The sequence below is a fragment of the Cucurbita pepo genome, chromosome LG18 (assembly GCF_002806865.2).
Source record: "Cucurbita pepo subsp. pepo cultivar mu-cu-16 chromosome LG18, ASM280686v2, whole genome shotgun sequence".
In the NCBI taxonomy this organism is placed as follows: domain Eukaryota; kingdom Viridiplantae; phylum Streptophyta; class Magnoliopsida; order Cucurbitales; family Cucurbitaceae; genus Cucurbita; species Cucurbita pepo.
Genome location: NC_036655.1, coordinates 3,972,835 through 3,992,257, shown reverse-complemented (window position 1 = coordinate 3,992,257; position 19,423 = coordinate 3,972,835). Strand labels below are relative to the sequence as shown.

General features: G+C 38.6%; 3 protein-coding genes across 3 annotated transcripts in view; 1 reads left to right on the top strand and 2 right to left on the bottom strand.

Annotated features, from left to right (window-relative positions):
- The window catches only part of LOC111780167 (acyl carrier protein 2, mitochondrial-like), a 2,839-nt gene extending 1,729 nt beyond the window's left edge, over positions 1-1,110 (top strand). The window contains exon 2 of the mRNA XM_023660490.1: positions 644-1,110. Within this exon, the coding sequence (XP_023516258.1) occupies positions 644-820 (177 nt within the window). The 3' untranslated portion in view covers positions 821-1,110. The remainder of the gene's footprint in view (positions 1-643) is intronic.
- Positions 1,111-4,581: 3,471 nt separating this feature from the next.
- On the bottom strand, positions 4,582-6,390 carry LOC111780166 (thioredoxin F-type, chloroplastic-like). Its single transcript, XM_023660489.1, has 3 exons — positions 6,015-6,390; positions 5,083-5,182; positions 4,582-5,010 (listed from the first exon to the last, which is right to left on the bottom strand). The coding sequence occupies exons 1-3, from the start codon at positions 6,320-6,322 to the stop codon at positions 4,876-4,878; spliced, it is 543 nt and encodes a 180-aa protein (XP_023516257.1). The 5' UTR covers positions 6,323-6,390; the 3' UTR covers positions 4,582-4,875.
- Positions 6,391-7,315: 925 nt separating this feature from the next.
- On the bottom strand, positions 7,316-19,112 carry LOC111780164 (aspartic proteinase-like protein 2). Its single transcript, XM_023660488.1, has 10 exons — positions 18,739-19,112; positions 16,777-16,906; positions 16,421-16,668; positions 15,383-15,607; positions 14,043-14,205; positions 11,900-11,973; positions 8,599-8,689; positions 8,398-8,473; positions 8,235-8,306; positions 7,316-7,507 (listed from the first exon to the last, which is right to left on the bottom strand). The coding sequence occupies exons 1-10, from the start codon at positions 18,948-18,950 to the stop codon at positions 7,362-7,364; spliced, it is 1,437 nt and encodes a 478-aa protein (XP_023516256.1). The 5' UTR covers positions 18,951-19,112; the 3' UTR covers positions 7,316-7,361.
- Positions 19,113-19,423: the final 311 nt, after the last annotated feature.

The following is a 19,423-nucleotide window of genomic DNA, read 5'->3' as shown; positions in this document are numbered from 1 at the left end:
TTTTTTTTTTTTTTTTTTTTTTTTTTTTTTTTTTTTTTTTTTTTTTTTTTTTTTTGGTTCTTTTCAGATTTTCTTTTAATTTGTAACTTTAAATTTACATTTTGATTCAATAAATAGTGTCTAAAGCTTAGATATTCTATGGATAAGTGTTCTTCTTCCTATGTAATTTTAAATATTGGTTTATGTATTTAAGTGTGCCATTGTCACCTTAGAGAGTGTTTTGCCTGTTTCTTTTGAGATAGGCCCTTGCCTTTGCGGGGGGGACTGCAAATCATATTAAGCTGTTGTCACATTAGAGCTATAGGCCCTTGCCTTTGCCTAATTCCATTTCTTTGAACGATGCTTTTGTTCCTAATATCGAACTGTAATATGTTGTTCTTGTTTCGGGAAGGCTCAGATTGAGACTCTTTTACAAGCTTTTTTTTTTTTTTACATAACTAGTAAGTGACCTCACTACCTATTAAGACAAGATCTCTCCTGTTGAATTTTCCCTTTAATCTTCATGGTCCTTGACTCCTTGGTGAACCAACACCCCCCAGTGAATGAATGGAAGTTTTATGGTATCTTAACTCGTGCGATCGATCCATTTTTTTGCCATCTTTCTTTCACTGATTGATAATTGGTATTATTAATTATCCGGCAGGTTACTCCAACAGCCCATTTCCAAAATGATCTAGGCTTGGATAGCTTAGATACTGTGGAGGTTGTGATGGCTCTTGAAGAAGAGTTCCGGTTTGAAATTCCCGACAACGAAGCAGACAAAATCAATGCTATCAACCTTGCAGTTGATTTTATTGCCTCTCACCCTCAAGCAAAATAGACGAAAGCCATACATGCTTTCACTCAGGTTCCTCCTATTTCGATGATAAAATTAGATACTGTTAGATGTCTCTTATTTGTCTCTCTGTATTTTGTTGGTGGTTTTCCATTTGTTATCCTAATTCTTATTGAAGAGAATGATACTTGGTTGAGCCAGCTTCAAGCTGCATGAGTTGAGGCAGACTGTTATTGGCTATACCAAACCTGCATGAGTTGATGCAGACTGTTATTGGGTTTAATGAATCAACTGAGTTTATGTTTCAATAATGATTTTATGAGCTTTTCCACGAACTTGTGAACTAGTTGAACATAACCCAACTAGGTAAGTCGTGCCTTCGATCTAGAGGTCATACGTCCAAATTCTCTCCTTGTTTTTTTAACTTTGCAAAAACGTGGAGAATTCCATGTTTGAGTAGGTGCTGAGATGAATGAATCCGTTCGATTTGTTAAGCTTATTATTATTACGATGATTCGTGGATATCCAAGGCGTTTTTGGGTTCGATGAGTACTTATTTGTTCTGGTAGATTGGTTGTTTTTGTTAGATGTGGTTTAGGCATTCTAAGAAGAGGACATTTCTTTTTTAAAGGAAAACTAGAGTTTCATTGATTAAATGAAATCACAAAATGAGTCCAATCCAAAAGGATTAACACAAACATTTTCAATAGGGTAGCCTATAAGAGAGCTTAAAGGGTGATAACAATTTATACCTTAACTCGGGTTGAGTTGAGTTTTCTTAAAAGTAATTTGACCTGATATGATCTTAACTTGACTCGACTTGTGATGATTTAATCAAATATCAAACTCGAATCCTTCTTAGGACTCAAAATTTCCCAAAAGTATGGAAAAAAGAGAACTTTACAACACAAAATGAAAAATAAGAAAAAATTTGTAATAGTCTGAAAATTTTCACTCATGAAGAATTTTACGGGTATGGGGAAATAGAGAGGGCGTAAATGATACGAGTCAAATTTCCCTACTCAAAAGTATATTCCTAACCAATTGTTAGACCAAAACCGAATATTAATATTATTGCTAATCTTACGCATGGTATTTCGGTAGACAAGTTTTTTCCAAACGAATCATTATATCTTCATTCACTAGTAATCCCTATGCTCAAAATTATATTCCTAACCAATTGTTAGACCAAAATCAAATATGGATGTCATTGTTAATCTTACGTCATGGTATTCCTGCCCCCGAAAAAACGACGTATGTAAAAATAAACATTGAAGAGAAATTTCCAGATAAATAAATAATTCAATAATTTGATCCAAAAGTATTACTATGGTTCAAGAGAAAATAAGAGTATCAACTCGGACACTAAAGTGGAAATGTGTTGAATCAATAGCAGACAGTAAGCATCTGTTGAATCAAGAGCAGACAGTAAGCGTCTTTATGGACGCTTTATCATACCATAGCTATTGCAATGCGAAAAGCTTTGCTTGGAGAAATAAAGGGAAGATGTATCACAAGTGCAAAATCTAAAAAAATCCGGGAACATGTATCACAAGTGCAAAATCTAAAAAAATCCGGGAACATGTATCACAAGTGCAAAATCTAAAAAAAATCCCGTTGAAATTACACGTATATTTGTGTCTAATACCAAAATAAACCTTTTAATAGTTGCACAAACTTAAAAGTTCATGAACCAAGATAAAGTGTAAACCTTACGCCCAACCATAGACATTTTTCAAAATTAGTAATTCTCTAAAAAAAATGCTTAATAAAAAAGTGCCATCTCTAACTAAAACCTAATAAAAAAGATCATAAAAAATCCAACCCAAAACCAAACATAAAGACTTTGGAAGATTACTACAAAATCAACCAACATCAAATGTTCATAGAAAAATAATGTTCGGATCATGTAGGAACTGTCATTGTCTATATTCAAATGTTCCTGTCCCAAACATCTATATACAGAATGATTTCCAACTATCTTAGCAAGAAGAAGAACNGAACTAGTTGAACATAACCCAACTAGGTAAGTCGTGCCTTCGATCTAGAGGTCATACGTCCAAATTCTCTCCTTGTTTTTTTAACTTTGCAAAAACGTGGAGAATTCCATGTTTGAGTAGGTGCTGAGATGAATGAATCCGTTCGATTTGTTAAGCTTATTATTATTACGATGATTCGTGGATATCCAAGGCGTTTTTGGGTTCGATGAGTACTTATTTGTTCTGGTAGATTGGTTGTTTTTGTTAGATGTGGTTTAGGCATTCTAAGAAGAGGACATTTCTTTTTTAAAGGAAAACTAGAGTTTCATTGATTAAATGAAATCACAAAATGAGTCCAATCCAAAAGGATTAACACAAACATTTTCAATAGGGTAGCCTATAAGAGAGCTTAAAGGGTGATAACAATTTATACCTTAACTCGGGTTGAGTTGAGTTTTCTTAAAAGTAATTTGACCTGATATGATCTTAACTTGACTCGACTTGTGATGATTTAATCAAATATCAAACTCGAATCCTTCTTAGGACTCAAAATTTCCCAAAAGTATGGAAAAAAGAGAACTTTACAACACAAAATGAAAAATAAGAAAAAATTTGTAATAGTCTGAAAATTTTCACTCATGAAGAATTTTACGGGTATGGGGAAATAGAGAGGGCGTAAATGATACGAGTCAAATTTCCCTACTCAAAAGTATATTCCTAACCAATTGTTAGACCAAAACCGAATATTAATATTATTGCTAATCTTACGCATGGTATTTCGGTAGACAAGTTTTTTCCAAACGAATCATTATATCTTCATTCACTAGTAATCCCTATGCTCAAAATTATATTCCTAACCAATTGTTAGACCAAAATCAAATATGGATGTCATTGTTAATCTTACGTCATGGTATTCCTGCCCCCGAAAAAACGACGTATGTAAAAATAAACATTGAAGAGAAATTTCCAGATAAATAAATAATTCAATAATTTGATCCAAAAGTATTACTATGGTTCAAGAGAAAATAAGAGTATCAACTCGGACACTAAAGTGGAAATGTGTTGAATCAATAGCAGACAGTAAGCATCTGTTGAATCAAGAGCAGACAGTAAGCGTCTTTATGGACGCTTTATCATACCATAGCTATTGCAATGCGAAAAGCTTTGCTTGGAGAAATAAAGGGAACATGTATCACAAGTGCAAAATCTAAAAAAATCCGGGAACATGTATCACAAGTGATGTATCACAAGTGCAAAATCTAAAAAAATCCGGGAAGATGTATCACAAGTGCAAAATCTAAAAAAATCCGGGAACATGTATCACAAGTGCAAAATCTAAAAAAATCCGGGAACATGTATCACAAGTGCAAAATCTAAAAAAATCCGGGAAGATGTATCACAAGTGCAAAATCTAAAAAAATCCGGGAACATGTATCACAAGTGCAAAATCTAAAAAAATCCGGGAACATGTATCACAAGTGCAAAATCTAAAAAAATCCGGGAAGATGTATCACAAGTGCAAAATCTAAAAAAATCCGGGAACATGTATCACAAGTGCAAAATCTAAAAAAATCCGGGAACATGTATCACAAGTGCAAAATCTAAAAAAAATCCCGTTGAAATTACACGTATATTTGTGTCTAATACCAAAATAAACCTTTTAATAGTTGCACAAACTTAAAAGTTCATGAACCAAGATAAAGTGTAAACCTTACGCCCAACCATAGACATTTTTCAAAATTAGTAATTCTCTAAAAAAAATGCTTAATAAAAAAGTGCCATCTCTAACTAAAACCTAATAAAAAAGATCATAAAAAATCCAACCCAAAACCAAACATAAAGACTTTGGAAGATTACTACAAAATCAACCAACATCAAATGTTCATAGAAAAATAATGTTCGGATCATGTAGGAACTGTCATTGTCTATATTCAAATGTTCCTGTCCCAAACATCTATATACAGAATGATTTCCAACTATCTTAGCAAGAAGAAGAACGCTGTTGAATTGCTTCTTCCTTAAAACATAACAGTACACAAAACCATTGATCTAATCGAGTAGATATACTCTTCCTTCCATTATATTCTTTGAATTTCTAAAGAAGAGAAGAGAAGAGAGCTTTCAGCTGGATCTTACAGCATCAATGGCGAGAACCAAATCATCAAATTTTGCCCCAGTTACTACTTTAACGACCTTTTTGTCCTTCAGAATTTTGAAGGTTGGCACGACTTTTATCCCGAGTTCCTTTGCTAATGGCTGCCAAGTAAAATCACCATGAGAGACAGAACTCAAGTGTTCTTGCAAGAAAGTACGGATCATGAAACGAACCTTATTGTCTTGGTTGCAGTCGAGCTTTAGAAAGACAACGTCGAGATATTTCTCGGACAATTCTTGAAATTTTGGGGCCATCACTTTGCATGGTCCACACCTTTAGTGTAATATGTAAAGATGAAAAAAGAAAGGCAATTAAGATCATAAGCTTGGAAGTTCATAAACACAGACAATAATTAATGAATATACAGTTTTCACAAATGATCAATGTCGCAAGGAGTCTGAAATAGCAGATCAAAACAAGGCCAAAGAGAAGATTCTGCCCGAAAATTAGCGAAAAGTTCATGCATTGTGTAATTAAAGCTAAAGGAAAGATCAGAAAGATCCAAAAGGTCATAACATATAGATGTGATTTGAATTAAGTTTACTCTGCATCCAAATCGTGGTATGAAGTTGGTTAAATCTATATTATTCAAACAAGTTAGAGATCCTTTAACACAGAGTTCAATGATGCTTCTTCAAACAAGCTGTTCAAACAATTTCAAACGACACAGTCCAAGAATTACTCAATGATCTAATATAAAATAAAAATTATTCAATGTGGCAGCCACATTGTTCCAGCCTCGTCAAACAATTTCTCCTAATACTGTCGCAGAAATTTCAGCTATTGAACTTAAGTTAGTCCAGTGTAAGATGTGAATTCAAAATAATATACATCAAAACTCATATACATTTCAGAATCATTTGACAATCAGGCGACTAACTAGCACCGAAGTTTCTTTCCAATTTCATAAACAACGAGATCTATACTCTACTCTACGCATCGCCTAGCTCGACTAGTCCGTAAAAAGAAAGTAGCAAACCAGAAATGACCTACAATTATAATAACATTCATATCCAGAGCCATATTCCTGAACAATCTCATGCAGTAACCTACAGAAATCACAAAATTAAGAAGCAGAGACATATGGATGCACGGAAACACGAACCATTGGGTGTACATATCGAGCACAACAGTTTTATCACCAGCGGCATTGACGATGGGCCAAAACGTGTCTTTGTTGACCTCGGTGACCGTGCCGACAGTAGCGCCAGCAGTCTCCAAGCTGGAATTGACCTTGAAGGACCGATTTCCACTGGAAACACCAATGCTCCTGCTACTAGTGACACTCAACCTCTTTGAACTAAAGCAGCCGCTCTTCGCATCGGAAACTGCGGCAGTCGGCTGCCTTCCGCTGCAGGGCAACGACGGCGAGGATCTAATCGACGGCGGAGAGAGAGAAATACGCAAAGCCATGGAAGAGAGAGAGAGAGATTGCGAAAATGGTTCAGGAATGGCGGAGGAGAAACTGAACTGAAGCTGCCGGACAAGACGTCAAGAGGGACGAGTTAACAGAATTACGAATATACCCTTAAGGTTTGGGAGAGCTGCCGCAAGTGTTAGGGGTGTTTTGGTCATTTAGAATTGTGGATTGTGGTGGAGAATGGGTGGACCTGAAAAGACTTAAATGCACTTTTTTGGTTGAAGACTGAGTGAAAGTTTCAAGGGTAGGATTGTAAATGTACGTGAATGAATCATCATTCTTTTGGACGTGTGAAAGTACATTAATGCCCTTCAGAACCTGGCTTCGAAATGTGAAACAAAGGGCTATTTGAGGACAGGATAAAAAAAAAAGAATATTCCTCCTAAAATTTGAATATATATATTTTTTCTTTTAAATTTGAATAATTTATATTTATTTTGAATATATTCGAGTTCAAAAAAATTAACCCAACACAACTCGAAATGTCAACCCTACCCTAATATCTATATTCGAAATGTCAACCCAACCAACCCTTATAATTCGAATTGGGTCGGTTCCGATTGTCGAGTTGGATGTACCCTAATATCTATATTCGAAATGTCAACCCAACCAACCCTTATAATTCGAATTGGGTCGGTTCTGATTGTCGAGTTGGATGTATCCTAATATCTACACAGTCAATATCAATACTTACACGATTCTTATTGATGTCAACAAGTGAATGGTCGAAACTAGTATCAAATTTATAGTAATGAATGAATCTCGTCATCGAAACTAGCATCAATGTTAGTTTCAAGCATACTGAACTATGAACGTGAATTAGTATTTACTCGACCAACAAAATTAGTAATTCATTATCTTCCACTGTTTGTCTACATGTCTGTCATTTAGCCGTTAAAATCACCCAAAAAAAATTAATAAATGAATTTCAATATTATAGAATTAAAAAAAATTTACNGAAAAAAAAAAAGAATAATTATTAAAAAAAATTAAGTTTAAAAAAAATAAATAATAATAAAAAATGGAAAGAATCTATTGAATTAAAAGGAGGGTGAAGGGTAATAGCCATGGAAGTAGGCTGCCAATCAGTGCAATGGGTGCAGCAGAAGTCAGCCGGTGGGCTCCCACTGTGTACACTTTCCCGGACTTCTCATCTTTCAAATTTATGCCTTTAGAACCTGTGAGTTACCAATGATATATAATATAAGGATTGACTTTAACTCGGGGTTGAAAAAAGTCGATAAGCCGACATGAACGATAGCTCAACCGCTAAAACATATTCTCTTTTCCTAGAGTTCGAAAGTTTAAGTTCTCTCACCCCAAGTATGTTGTTACATAAAAAGAAAAAGAAACTAGCACTAAAACACGAGTGAAAAACCGAGCAAAAAGTTATAGTACTGTTTCCTGTGGAAATATTATGATATTAAGAAGGGAAAGTAGTTTTTCGGAACTGTCCTAAAAACATGAGCAAAAAGCATACGTGTGGACTACTAATCACGTTCTCTTTTTCTAGAGTTCGAAAGTTATCGTTCTCTCACACTGACAAAAAATTAGCCCTAAAACACGAGCAAAAAAACCCATAGTATTGTTTTCCATGGAAATATCATGATATTAAGAAAGGAAAGTAGCTTTTCGAAACTGTCCTAAAACACGAGCAAAGAGCTTCTCATGGTGCCCTAACAGAAAATGAACCAAAAACTGGCCGAGAGTCAAACTACTCTTGGGTGTTGACTATTGATCATATGTGTCAAGATCATCAAATTTGAGCATTCTTTACAATAGCGTCGAAAAATATTGACCGTAACTCATGCTTTAAATGACTCTATTAGGGTTTAAGTTAGATTGGTTCGTATAAGAAAACGATTGAACTTGAGCAATAAAGGAGATTGAAAGAAAGAAGCTCACAGTTGAAGTCAGTCCAACCAATGGTCTGATTCTCAAGATTATAGTAAACCAGCCTGTTTTGAAGAACCAAGTCTGCAATTCAAAAGCCATGAAAATGAATGAATTAAAGCTAAAAAGTTCTAAAAAGCTTAGATTTTAAAACATGAATATAAGTAAATGATACCTCCAAAGAGAAAGATTTCCTTTCCATTTTTGGAATTACCCGCACTACTCTGCCACCCAATGCACCATATATCATCCTGCATACCATGGAAACATAGAAGCTTCGTAACTGATAACGTTTTTGTTTTTAGTTTTCGATTTCAATCGGTAAGCGTTACATAGAAGCTTCGTAACTGATAACGTTTTTGAACACATTACTTACACGAATCTGAAAGAGATATTCATGAGGATAAATAGTCAAGTTTAGGGACTCCTCAAAATCAAATGTCACTGATGGAAATGCCTCGTCCACACTGAAATAGTACAAACAAAAGAGAAAAGAAACCGAGGTCTCGTTAGAACAGTCGAACGGTATCAAGAATGACAACATTTTCACTTCAAGAGACTGAAAGGAGGTTCCCAGATATAACATTTGGTCCATAAAGCATACATGTCAAATTTCATCCCCGAACTCTCAAAAAATTTCGATCAAATACTTGTTTGTCGATGTTGAAATTGAAGAACAAAATGGTGACTTCATATTTCATGTTCTAAAAAAAGTTGTCAAACCTCCAAATGATGTAATGAAAATCACCACCCTTTTATCTTTCGGTAACAGCTCAAGCTCATCGTTAGCAGATATTGTTCGCTTTGGCTTGTTACGTATCGCAGTCGACCTCACGATCTGCTAGGGAGAAATTTCTCACCCTTATAATGAATGTTTCATTCCCCTCTCTAACCGATGTGGGATCTCACAATCCACCTCCCATGGGGGCCAAACGTCCTACTGGCACTCCACTCGGTGTTTAGCTCTGATACCATTTGTAACAGCCAAAGCTCACCACTAACAAATATTGTCTGTTTTAGCCCATTACGTATCGTCATCAGCCTCACGGTTTTAAAACGCGTCTGCTAGGGAGAGATTTCCACACCCTAATAAATGTTTCATTCCCTTCTTCAAACGACGTGAGATCTCACATTTCCAGTCCAAAAAAGATAAAAAAACATACCAAAACTATTCATTCATATAACACAATATTCTCTATACATCAAGTCATATTCTGTCATTATGTTTCTCAACACTGTCACTGAATAATATTTAAACATCAACAAATCGAAACTGCCAAAGAATGATGTACGCTTCGAAGATCAAATGATAAGAGTAAGCATCTAACCTTTCCTCAAAGTGAAAACAAGTAAAGTCCTTATCAACTGTATGTAGTTTCAGATCGGGTTGGGCAACCAATATCTACAGCATATGTTATATCTTTTTAGGAAAATGAGACATAGTTTAGCTGCAAAAAAGCTTACATAAAGAAGGGCCAAGACTTTATCTTAATACCTTCTTCACTAAGGGCTGGAAAATGTCCTCAGGAAGATAAGCAAGTGTTGTGCCACTGTCAATTATTGCGTCCCTTCTATATGAAAATTCAAATAGTCCGAGAGGAAGATCAAGAGCGGTGCTTCCTACCTTAACTCCAATCAGAACAACATTGTAGTGAGCCCTGAAATATAAATATATGTGTGTGTGTGTGTGTGTAAGTACTTCCTTTTGATGAATATAAAACTCGCTAAATTCTTGACATGGAAGCGAACTTAGAAGAGTGGGAAAAAACTTTGTTAATGTAAACTTAGAACGTCAAGTTCGGTGGTTGTACCTCTTTAGTTTAGTCCCTAAACGTTAAAAGCGTAAAGTAGAAGAGCATACAACAAGCTTGATAAGACCTTCACGAGTTGAGAAAATTTCGAAAGATTAGGATTCTTCAACTTCGAAATAGAAAACACCAACTTAACAGTGGCATGGTGTGACATCTCACATCGGTTGGAGAGGGGAATGAAGCATTTCTTATAAGGGTGTGGAAACCGCTCCCCAGTAGACGCGTTTTAAGACCTTGAGGGGAAGCCCTTGAAGGGAAAGCCTAAAGAAGACAATATCTGCTAGCAGTGGACTTTGGTTTTAACAAATGGTATTAGAGCCAAACATCAGGTGGTGTGCCAGTGAGAACGTTGGGCCCTCAAGGGGGATGGATTGTGAGANTTTCATTCCCCTCTCTAACCGATGTGGGATCTCACAATCCACCTCCCATGGGGGCCAAACGTCCTACTGGCACTCCACTCGGTGTTTAGCTCTGATACCATTTGTAACAGCCAAAGCTCACCACTAACAAATATTGTCTGTTTTAGCCCNATAAGGGTGTGGAAACCTCTCCCCAGTAGACGCGTTTTAAAAAAACCTTGAGAGGAAGCCCTTGAAGGGAAAACCTAAAGAGAATAATATCTGCTAGCAGTGGGCTTGGGATGTTACAAATGGTATCATAACCAAACACCGAACGATATGTCAGCGAGGACGTTGGGCCCTCAAGGGGAGTGGATTGTGAGATCCCAAATCGGTTGGAGAGAAGAAAAAAGCATTCCTTATAAGGGTGTGGAAACCTCTCCCTAGTAGACGCATTTTAAGACCTTGAGGGTAAGCCCTTGAAAGGAAAGCCTAAAGAAGACAACATCTGCTAGCGGTGGACTTGGGTTATTACACATGAAATGCTTATCGGAAAATTTTTAGCTGGCATGGCATGATGTAGCAGGCATATGGGAAAAGGGGAAAAGGGGAATGGGGAGACGTAGCGTGACAAAATAAAGCGACTCATACGAGATTAAGTGCTTCAGACAAAACATCTTCCTTCTATAAAGTGACTGTTCAAAGAACAGGGCAAAAATATGGCTGATAATGAGGTAAGGTAAGCAGTTTGAAAAGATATGAAGATTATAACAAATAAGATTTGGAGTCAATACACATACTGATCAGGTACCACTGGTGTGGTTTTCACTCTTGGCGCCACCATGTCTCCAATGGCAAAAATCCCACCCCCGTTTACATTATCCAAGCAATGTGCAAAAATCTTTTTCACCTTCCCAGATGCAGCCAACTGAGAAATCATAGATGAATTTGCCTGTCCAAAACCAAGTATTCCATCGAGTGCTTCGGATGATGTGCCGAGCTCCCCAGATTGTTTAGCTCCACACCTGAACCACACAAGTAAACTTGAGATAAAGAAGTAGAAGCAGCATTAGATATTTGAACTTCTATGATTTAAAAGAAAAGTGCACTTTTTTTCCCTAATAAGCGGGGATCGGAGCTTTGCCCCCGACACTTAGGGGCACCCCCACCCGACACACGCACACGCGCACACACACAAAGTTATTTAATGAGCAACAAGTGACCAATTAAAGAGAATAAATGTANACGGTTTTAAAACGCGTCTGCTAGGGAGAGATTTCCACACCCTAATAAATGTTTCATTCCCTTCTTCAAACGACGTGAGATCTCACATTTCCAGTCCAAAAAAGATAAAAAAACATACCAAAACTATTCATTCATATAACACAATATTCTCTATACATCAAGTCATATTCTGTCATTATGTTTCTCAACACTGTCACTGAATAATATTTAAACATCAACAAATCGAAACTGCCAAAGAATGATGTACGCTTCGAAGATCAAATGATAAGAGTAAGCATCTAACCTTTCCTCAAAGTGAAAACAAGTAAAGTCCTTATCAACTGTATGTAGTTTCAGATCGGGTTGGGCAACCAATATCTACAGCATATGTTATATCTTTTTAGGAAAATGAGACATAGTTTAGCTGCAAAAAAGCTTACATAAAGAAGGGCCAAGACTTTATCTTAATACCTTCTTCACTAAGGGCTGGAAAATGTCCTCAGGAAGATAAGCAAGTGTTGTGCCACTGTCAATTATTGCGTCCCTTCTATATGAAAATTCAAATAGTCCGAGAGGAAGATCAAGAGCGGTGCTTCCTACCTTAACTCCAATCAGAACAACATTGTAGTGAGCCCTGAAATATAAATATATGTGTGTGTGTGTGTGTGTAAGTACTTCCTTTTGATGAATATAAAACTCGCTAAATTCTTGACATGGAAGCGAACTTAGAAGAGTGGGAAAAAACTTTGTTAATGTAAACTTAGAACGTCAAGTTCGGTGGTTGTACCTCTTTAGTTTAGTCCCTAAACGTTAAAAGCGTAAAGTAGAAGAGCATACAACAAGCTTGATAAGACCTTCACGAGTTGAGAAAATTTCGAAAGATTAGGATTCTTCAACTTCGAAATAGAAAACACCAACTTAACAGTGGCATGGTGTGACATCTCACATCGGTTGGAGAGGGGAATGAAGCATTTCTTATAAGGGTGTGGAAACCGCTCCCCAGTAGACGCGTTTTAAGACCTTGAGGGGAAGCCCTTGAAGGGAAAGCCTAAAGAAGACAATATCTGCTAGCAGTGGACTTTGGTTTTAACAAATGGTATTAGAGCCAAACATCAGGTGGTGTGCCAGTGAGAACGTTGGGCCCTCAAGGGGGATGGATTGTGAGATTCCAAATTGGTTGGAGAGGAGAACGAAGCATTTCTTATAAGGGTGTGGAAACCTCTCCCCAGTAGACGCGTTTTAAAAAAACCTTGAGAGGAAGCCCTTGAAGGGAAAACCTAAAGAGAATAATATCTGCTAGCAGTGGGCTTGGGATGTTACAAATGGTATCATAACCAAACACCGAACGATATGTCAGCGAGGACGTTGGGCCCTCAAGGGGAGTGGATTGTGAGATCCCAAATCGGTTGGAGAGAAGAAAAAAGCATTCCTTATAAGGGTGTGGAAACCTCTCCCTAGTAGACGCATTTTAAGACCTTGAGGGTAAGCCCTTGAAAGGAAAGCCTAAAGAAGACAACATCTGCTAGCGGTGGACTTGGGTTATTACACATGAAATGCTTATCGGAAAATTTTTAGCTGGCATGGCATGATGTAGCAGGCATATGGGAAAAGGGGAAAAGGGGAATGGGGAGACGTAGCGTGACAAAATAAAGCGACTCATACGAGATTAAGTGCTTCAGACAAAACATCTTCCTTCTATAAAGTGACTGTTCAAAGAACAGGGCAAAAATATGGCTGATAATGAGGTAAGGTAAGCAGTTTGAAAAGATATGAAGATTATAACAAATAAGATTTGGAGTCAATACACATACTGATCAGGTACCACTGGTGTGGTTTTCACTCTTGGCGCCACCATGTCTCCAATGGCAAAAATCCCACCCCCGTTTACATTATCCAAGCAATGTGCAAAAATCTTTTTCACCTTCCCAGATGCAGCCAACTGAGAAATCATAGATGAATTTGCCTGTCCAAAACCAAGTATTCCATCGAGTGCTTCGGATGATGTGCCGAGCTCCCCAGATTGTTTAGCTCCACACCTGAACCACACAAGTAAACTTGAGATAAAGAAGTAGAAGCAGCATTAGATATTTGAACTTCTATGATTTAAAAGAAAAGTGCACTTTTTTTCCCTAATAAGCGGGGATCGGAGCTTTGCCCCCGACACTTAGGGGCACCCCCACCCGACACACGCACACGCGCACACACACAAAGTTATTTAATGAGCAACAAGTGACCAATTAAAGAGAATAAATGTAAATTCAAGCCCACCGCTAGCAGATATTGTCCTCTTTGGGCTTTTTCCCTTTCAGANTATCAACTGTATGTAGTTTCAGATCGGGTTGGGCAACCAATATCTACAGCATATGTTATATCTTTTTAGGAAAATGAGACATAGTTTAGCTGCAAAAAAGCTTACATAAAGAAGGGCCAAGACTTTATCTTAATACCTTCTTCACTAAGGGCTGGAAAATGTCCTCAGGAAGATAAGCAAGTGTTGTGCCACTGTCAATTATTGCGTCCCTTCTATATGAAAATTCAAATAGTCCGAGAGGAAGATCAAGAGCGGTGCTTCCTACCTTAACTCCAATCAGAACAACATTGTAGTGAGCCCTGAAATATAAATATATGTGTGTGTGTGTGTGTGTAAGTACTTCCTTTTGATGAATATAAAACTCGCTAAATTCTTGACATGGAAGCGAACTTAGAAGAGTGGGAAAAAACTTTGTTAATGTAAACTTAGAACGTCAAGTTCGGTGGTTGTACCTCTTTAGTTTAGTCCCTAAACGTTAAAAGCGTAAAGTAGAAGAGCATACAACAAGCTTGATAAGACCTTCACGAGTTGAGAAAATTTCGAAAGATTAGGATTCTTCAACTTCGAAATAGAAAACACCAACTTAACAGTGGCATGGTGTGACATCTCACATCGGTTGGAGAGGGGAATGAAGCATTTCTTATAAGGGTGTGGAAACCGCTCCCCAGTAGACGCGTTTTAAGACCTTGAGGGGAAGCCCTTGAAGGGAAAGCCTAAAGAAGACAATATCTGCTAGCAGTGGACTTTGGTTTTAACAAATGGTATTAGAGCCAAACATCAGGTGGTGTGCCAGTGAGAACGTTGGGCCCTCAAGGGGGATGGATTGTGAGATTCCAAATTGGTTGGAGAGGAGAACGAAGCATTTCTTATAAGGGTGTGGAAACCTCTCCCCAGTAGACGCGTTTTAAAAAAACCTTGAGAGGAAGCCCTTGAAGGGAAAACCTAAAGAGAATAATATCTGCTAGCAGTGGGCTTGGGATGTTACAAATGGTATCATAACCAAACACCGAACGATATGTCAGCGAGGACGTTGGGCCCTCAAGGGGAGTGGATTGTGAGATCCCAAATCGGTTGGAGAGAAGAAAAAAGCATTCCTTATAAGGGTGTGGAAACCTCTCCCTAGTAGACGCATTTTAAGACCTTGAGGGTAAGCCCTTGAAAGGAAAGCCTAAAGAAGACAACATCTGCTAGCGGTGGACTTGGGTTATTACACATGAAATGCTTATCGGAAAATTTTTAGCTGGCATGGCATGATGTAGCAGGCATATGGGAAAAGGGGAAAAGGGGAATGGGGAGACGTAGCGTGACAAAATAAAGCGACTCATACGAGATTAAGTGCTTCAGACAAAACATCTTCCTTCTATAAAGTGACTGTTCAAAGAACAGGGCAAAAATATGGCTGATAATGAGGTAAGGTAAGCAGTTTGAAAAGATATGAAGATTATAACAAATAAGATTTGGAGTCAATACACATACTGATCAGGTACCACTGGTGTGGTTTTCACTCTTGGCGCCACCATGTCTCCAATGGCAAAAATCCCACCCCCGTTTACATTATCCAAGCAATGTGCAAAAATCTTTTTCACCTTCCCAGATGCAGCCAACTGAGAAATCATAGATGAATTTGCCTGTCCAAAACCAAGTATTCCATCGAGTGCTTCGGATGATGTGCCGAGCTCCCCAGATTGTTTAGCTCCACACCTGAACCACACAAGTAAACTTGAGATAAAGAAGTAGAAGCAGCATTAGATATTTGAACTTCTATGATTTAAAAGAAAAGTGCACTTTTTTTCCCTAATAAGCGGGGATCGGAGCTTTGCCCCCGACACTTAGGGGCACCCCCACCCGACACACGCACACGCGCACACACACAAAGTTATTTAATGAGCAACAAGTGACCAATTAAAGAGAATAAATGTAAATTCAAGCCCACCGCTAGCAGATATTGTCCTCTTTGGGCTTTTTCCCTTTCAGACTTTCCCTCAAGGTTTTTAAAACGCGTCTGCTAGGGAAAGGTTTCCACACCCTTATAAAGAATGTTTCGTTCTCCTCTCCAATTGATGTGGGATCTCACAATAAAAGTACATTTAAGCATTGGATTAAATAAGAAACCATATCTTGAAACTCCCCGCACAAAAAAACAAAGCCAAGTCCAAGTGAAACTAGAGACATAATATATCTCGAGTCCGGCAAGCATTTGTATAAAGAAATGTGGAAACATGACGATAGCTAAACTATTGCACGATCTTTAAAAAACAACCATATAAATGAATTTTTCGGAGTAAGACGAAACTCTTCAGGTATCGCTTTATTCTCGTTTCAAGCTCAAATCTACTCAAAGAATAACACAAAATGCAGAATGTAGTGATTGTACTAGCCCATGATATACAGTTCAGGTATCACTATACCTTTATCTACATAAATATAAGATACTTTCAAGTAAGATTGTGGACAGTTCAGGTTGTTTTTGTGATTAAAGTAGAGGATCACACAAAGGAAAAGGAAAGGGAGTACCCAAATATTATACTGCCATTAGTTGCAGTAGTTTTATGTTTTCCAACTACTCCTTGGAGTTGAACATGATCCTTCACAAAATATCCAGACGTTGCACTTCCATCCCCATAGATAATTTTATATTCGCAGGGTATATCCGGCCTGCAACCTTCGGTCACACTTTTGTGCATGGACAAGCAAAATGGTTTATCACAAGTAATCAAGCCTGCAGTGCTCGAGCCCTTCGGATCATACAGTTGCAACTCTACCTGTAAGTGAAGAATCAATGGTTATTTTTCATCATGATTCATAAGAGGTTGAGAAATTCAATCACATCTAAATAATTTACACAAAGTTTCAATGTTGAAGAATCATACACCAATATCACTTTCCTTCGGACAATTGCTGCAGCCCATACAGTTCACCCATAAAATGTCACTCCCTGTGTCCACTTGCACGTGGAAATCGACTGGAGGCGTTCCAAGGCCGATCTTGGCGAAGTATAACCTTTATGGATCACAAACAGAATCAATCTAACATCCCAATTGCATAAAGGAATTAACAGGAAAAGATAAGGGGTGGGGTAAACGTAAATTCTTTCAGAATTATCATATACTCTACTTCTTTTTCATTTTATCATGTAGTTCCCAAAGTTTGGATTTGGCTTCTATCTGACCTTTCGGTTCGAGAACTAACACTTTAACTCGTAACGAACATGGGGTGGAATTTGAACCTCTGACCCTAAACGAAGCCTTAACCTCTGAGTTACACTCATGGTGGCCAAAAACAAATTTCCTTTGGTGAGTTTAAGGAAAAATGATGTGACAATTGTATCATCCTAGGTAACATAGTCATTAGTTTCTTAAAAGTTCATATTAATATTAAAAGAGTGGTGTAGCATTAGACTGTATCATCCTGACCCAAGCTTCAAGAATGAAAAACATAATTTATGCATTAAACCATAGGCTAGATGTGAGATCCCAAATCGGTTGGGGAGGAGAACGAAACATTCTTTATAAGGACGTGGAAACCTCTCCCTAGCATATGCGTTTTAAAAACCTTGAGGGGAAGCCCAAAGAGGACAATATCTGCTAGTAGTGGGTTTGGGCCGTTACAAATGGTATCAGAGCCAAACACCGGGCGATGTGCCGGCGAGGAGGTTGGTCCCCAAAGGGGGGGGTGGACACGAGGCGGTGTGCCAGCAAGAACGCTGGGCCCCGAAGGGGAATGGGTTGGAGGGTCCCACATCGATTGGAGAAGGGTATGAGTCCCAGCGAGAAAGCTGGGCCCCGAAGGGGGGTGGATTGTGAGATCCCACGTCAGTTGGGGAGGAGAATGAAACATTCTTTATAAAGATATGGAAACTTCTCCCTAGAAGACGTGTTTTAAAAACCTTGAGAGGAAGCCCGAAGGGAAACCCCAAAGAGAATAATATCTACTAGCGATGGGTTTGGCCGTTACAAATGGTATAAGAGCCAAACACCGAGCGATGTGCCAGCAAGGAGGCTGAACCACGAAGGGGGGTGGACACGAGGCAGTGTCCCATCAACGATGCTAGGACCCAAAGGAGGGTGGATTGGAGGGTCCCACATCGATTGGAGAAGGGTACGAGATCCAGCGAGGACGCTGGGCCCCGAAGGGGGGTGGATTGTGAGATCCCACGTCGGTTGGGGAAGAGAACGAAACATTCTTTATAAAGATGTGGAAACCTCTCCCTAGCAAACGTGTTTTAAAAACCTTGAGAGGAAGCCCGAAGGGAAAGGCAAAAGAGGACAATATCTACTAGCGGTGGGTTTGGCCGTTACAAATGGTATAAGAGTCAAACACCGGGCAATGTGCCAGCAAGGAGGCTAAACCACGAAGGGAGGTGGACACGAGGCAGTGTCCCAGCAACGACGTTAGGACCCAAAGGGGGGTGGATTGGGGGGTCCCACATCAATTGGAGAAGGGTACGAGATCCAGCGAGGACGTTGGGCCCCGAATGGGGTGGGATTGTGAGATCCCACATCGGTTGGGGAGGAGAACGAAACATTCTTTGTGAAAACCTCTCATTAACATACGCGTTTTAAAAACCTTGAGGAGAAGCCCAAAAGGGGAAGCTCAAAGAGGACAATATCTACTAGCCGTGGGCTTAGACCGTTACACTAGATTTCTAATGTAATGAGGAAGCCAGCTAAAAAATTCATCTCAAGAACCATTTGAAACCAAGATATAAACCTCAGAGACTAAAGGATCATCACATCCGACAAACAAAATGCAACACCAAAAACATCTAATCAGAGACCAAAACACACAAACTATACGTTAATGATATGAACATCATGAGAGAAAGAGCTAACCCTGTTTCTGCAGGGTGTCCATTGCCACCCAGTTGGAGATCAATGACAGAGAGAAGCCTACCATGGCGACGAAGATCATGAGACCTCAAGGCATTCAGCGACCTCTCTCGACCCTTAAACTTATGCTGCACATCAAACACCAAATTGCAGGACACAGATAAGCAAAACGAGAACAAAAACAAACCCAGTAAAGCCTCTCGCCTAAGATCCATGATTAGGGCAACTTTTCGCGACGATTTGAAGCAAAACCAGGTTTCAATAACAGCAATGGATAATCAAATGGCAGCGCAAAAGAAAAGAAAAGAAAACGAAATAGAGAAAGAGAGCAAGTTTAGAGGAAGAACGAGAAAGAATCGATCGAGTTTTCAGTTGGTTCTCCCTACCTCTCTCGATCCCTCTCTCTGTCGCTTTTGAAGAGAGAAATTGTTGGTTTAAGCCTCTCTTTCTCCCACACAAAGAATTCTTCGGCTCTGAGATTTCCTCCATTGGACGCCATTGAACTTTACATCTCACCATTGCTCCAAAAATGGTTAATGGGAATTGCGCAATCTCAATTTAGGGCTATAAGGAATGGAATGCCCCAAACTCTGAAATGATTCTTCGCTGACAAATGGAAGAAATCGAAGTGGAAGAACGACTACAGTTCATATGACAAATTTATCCATTTCTAGTCTCTTTGAAAACG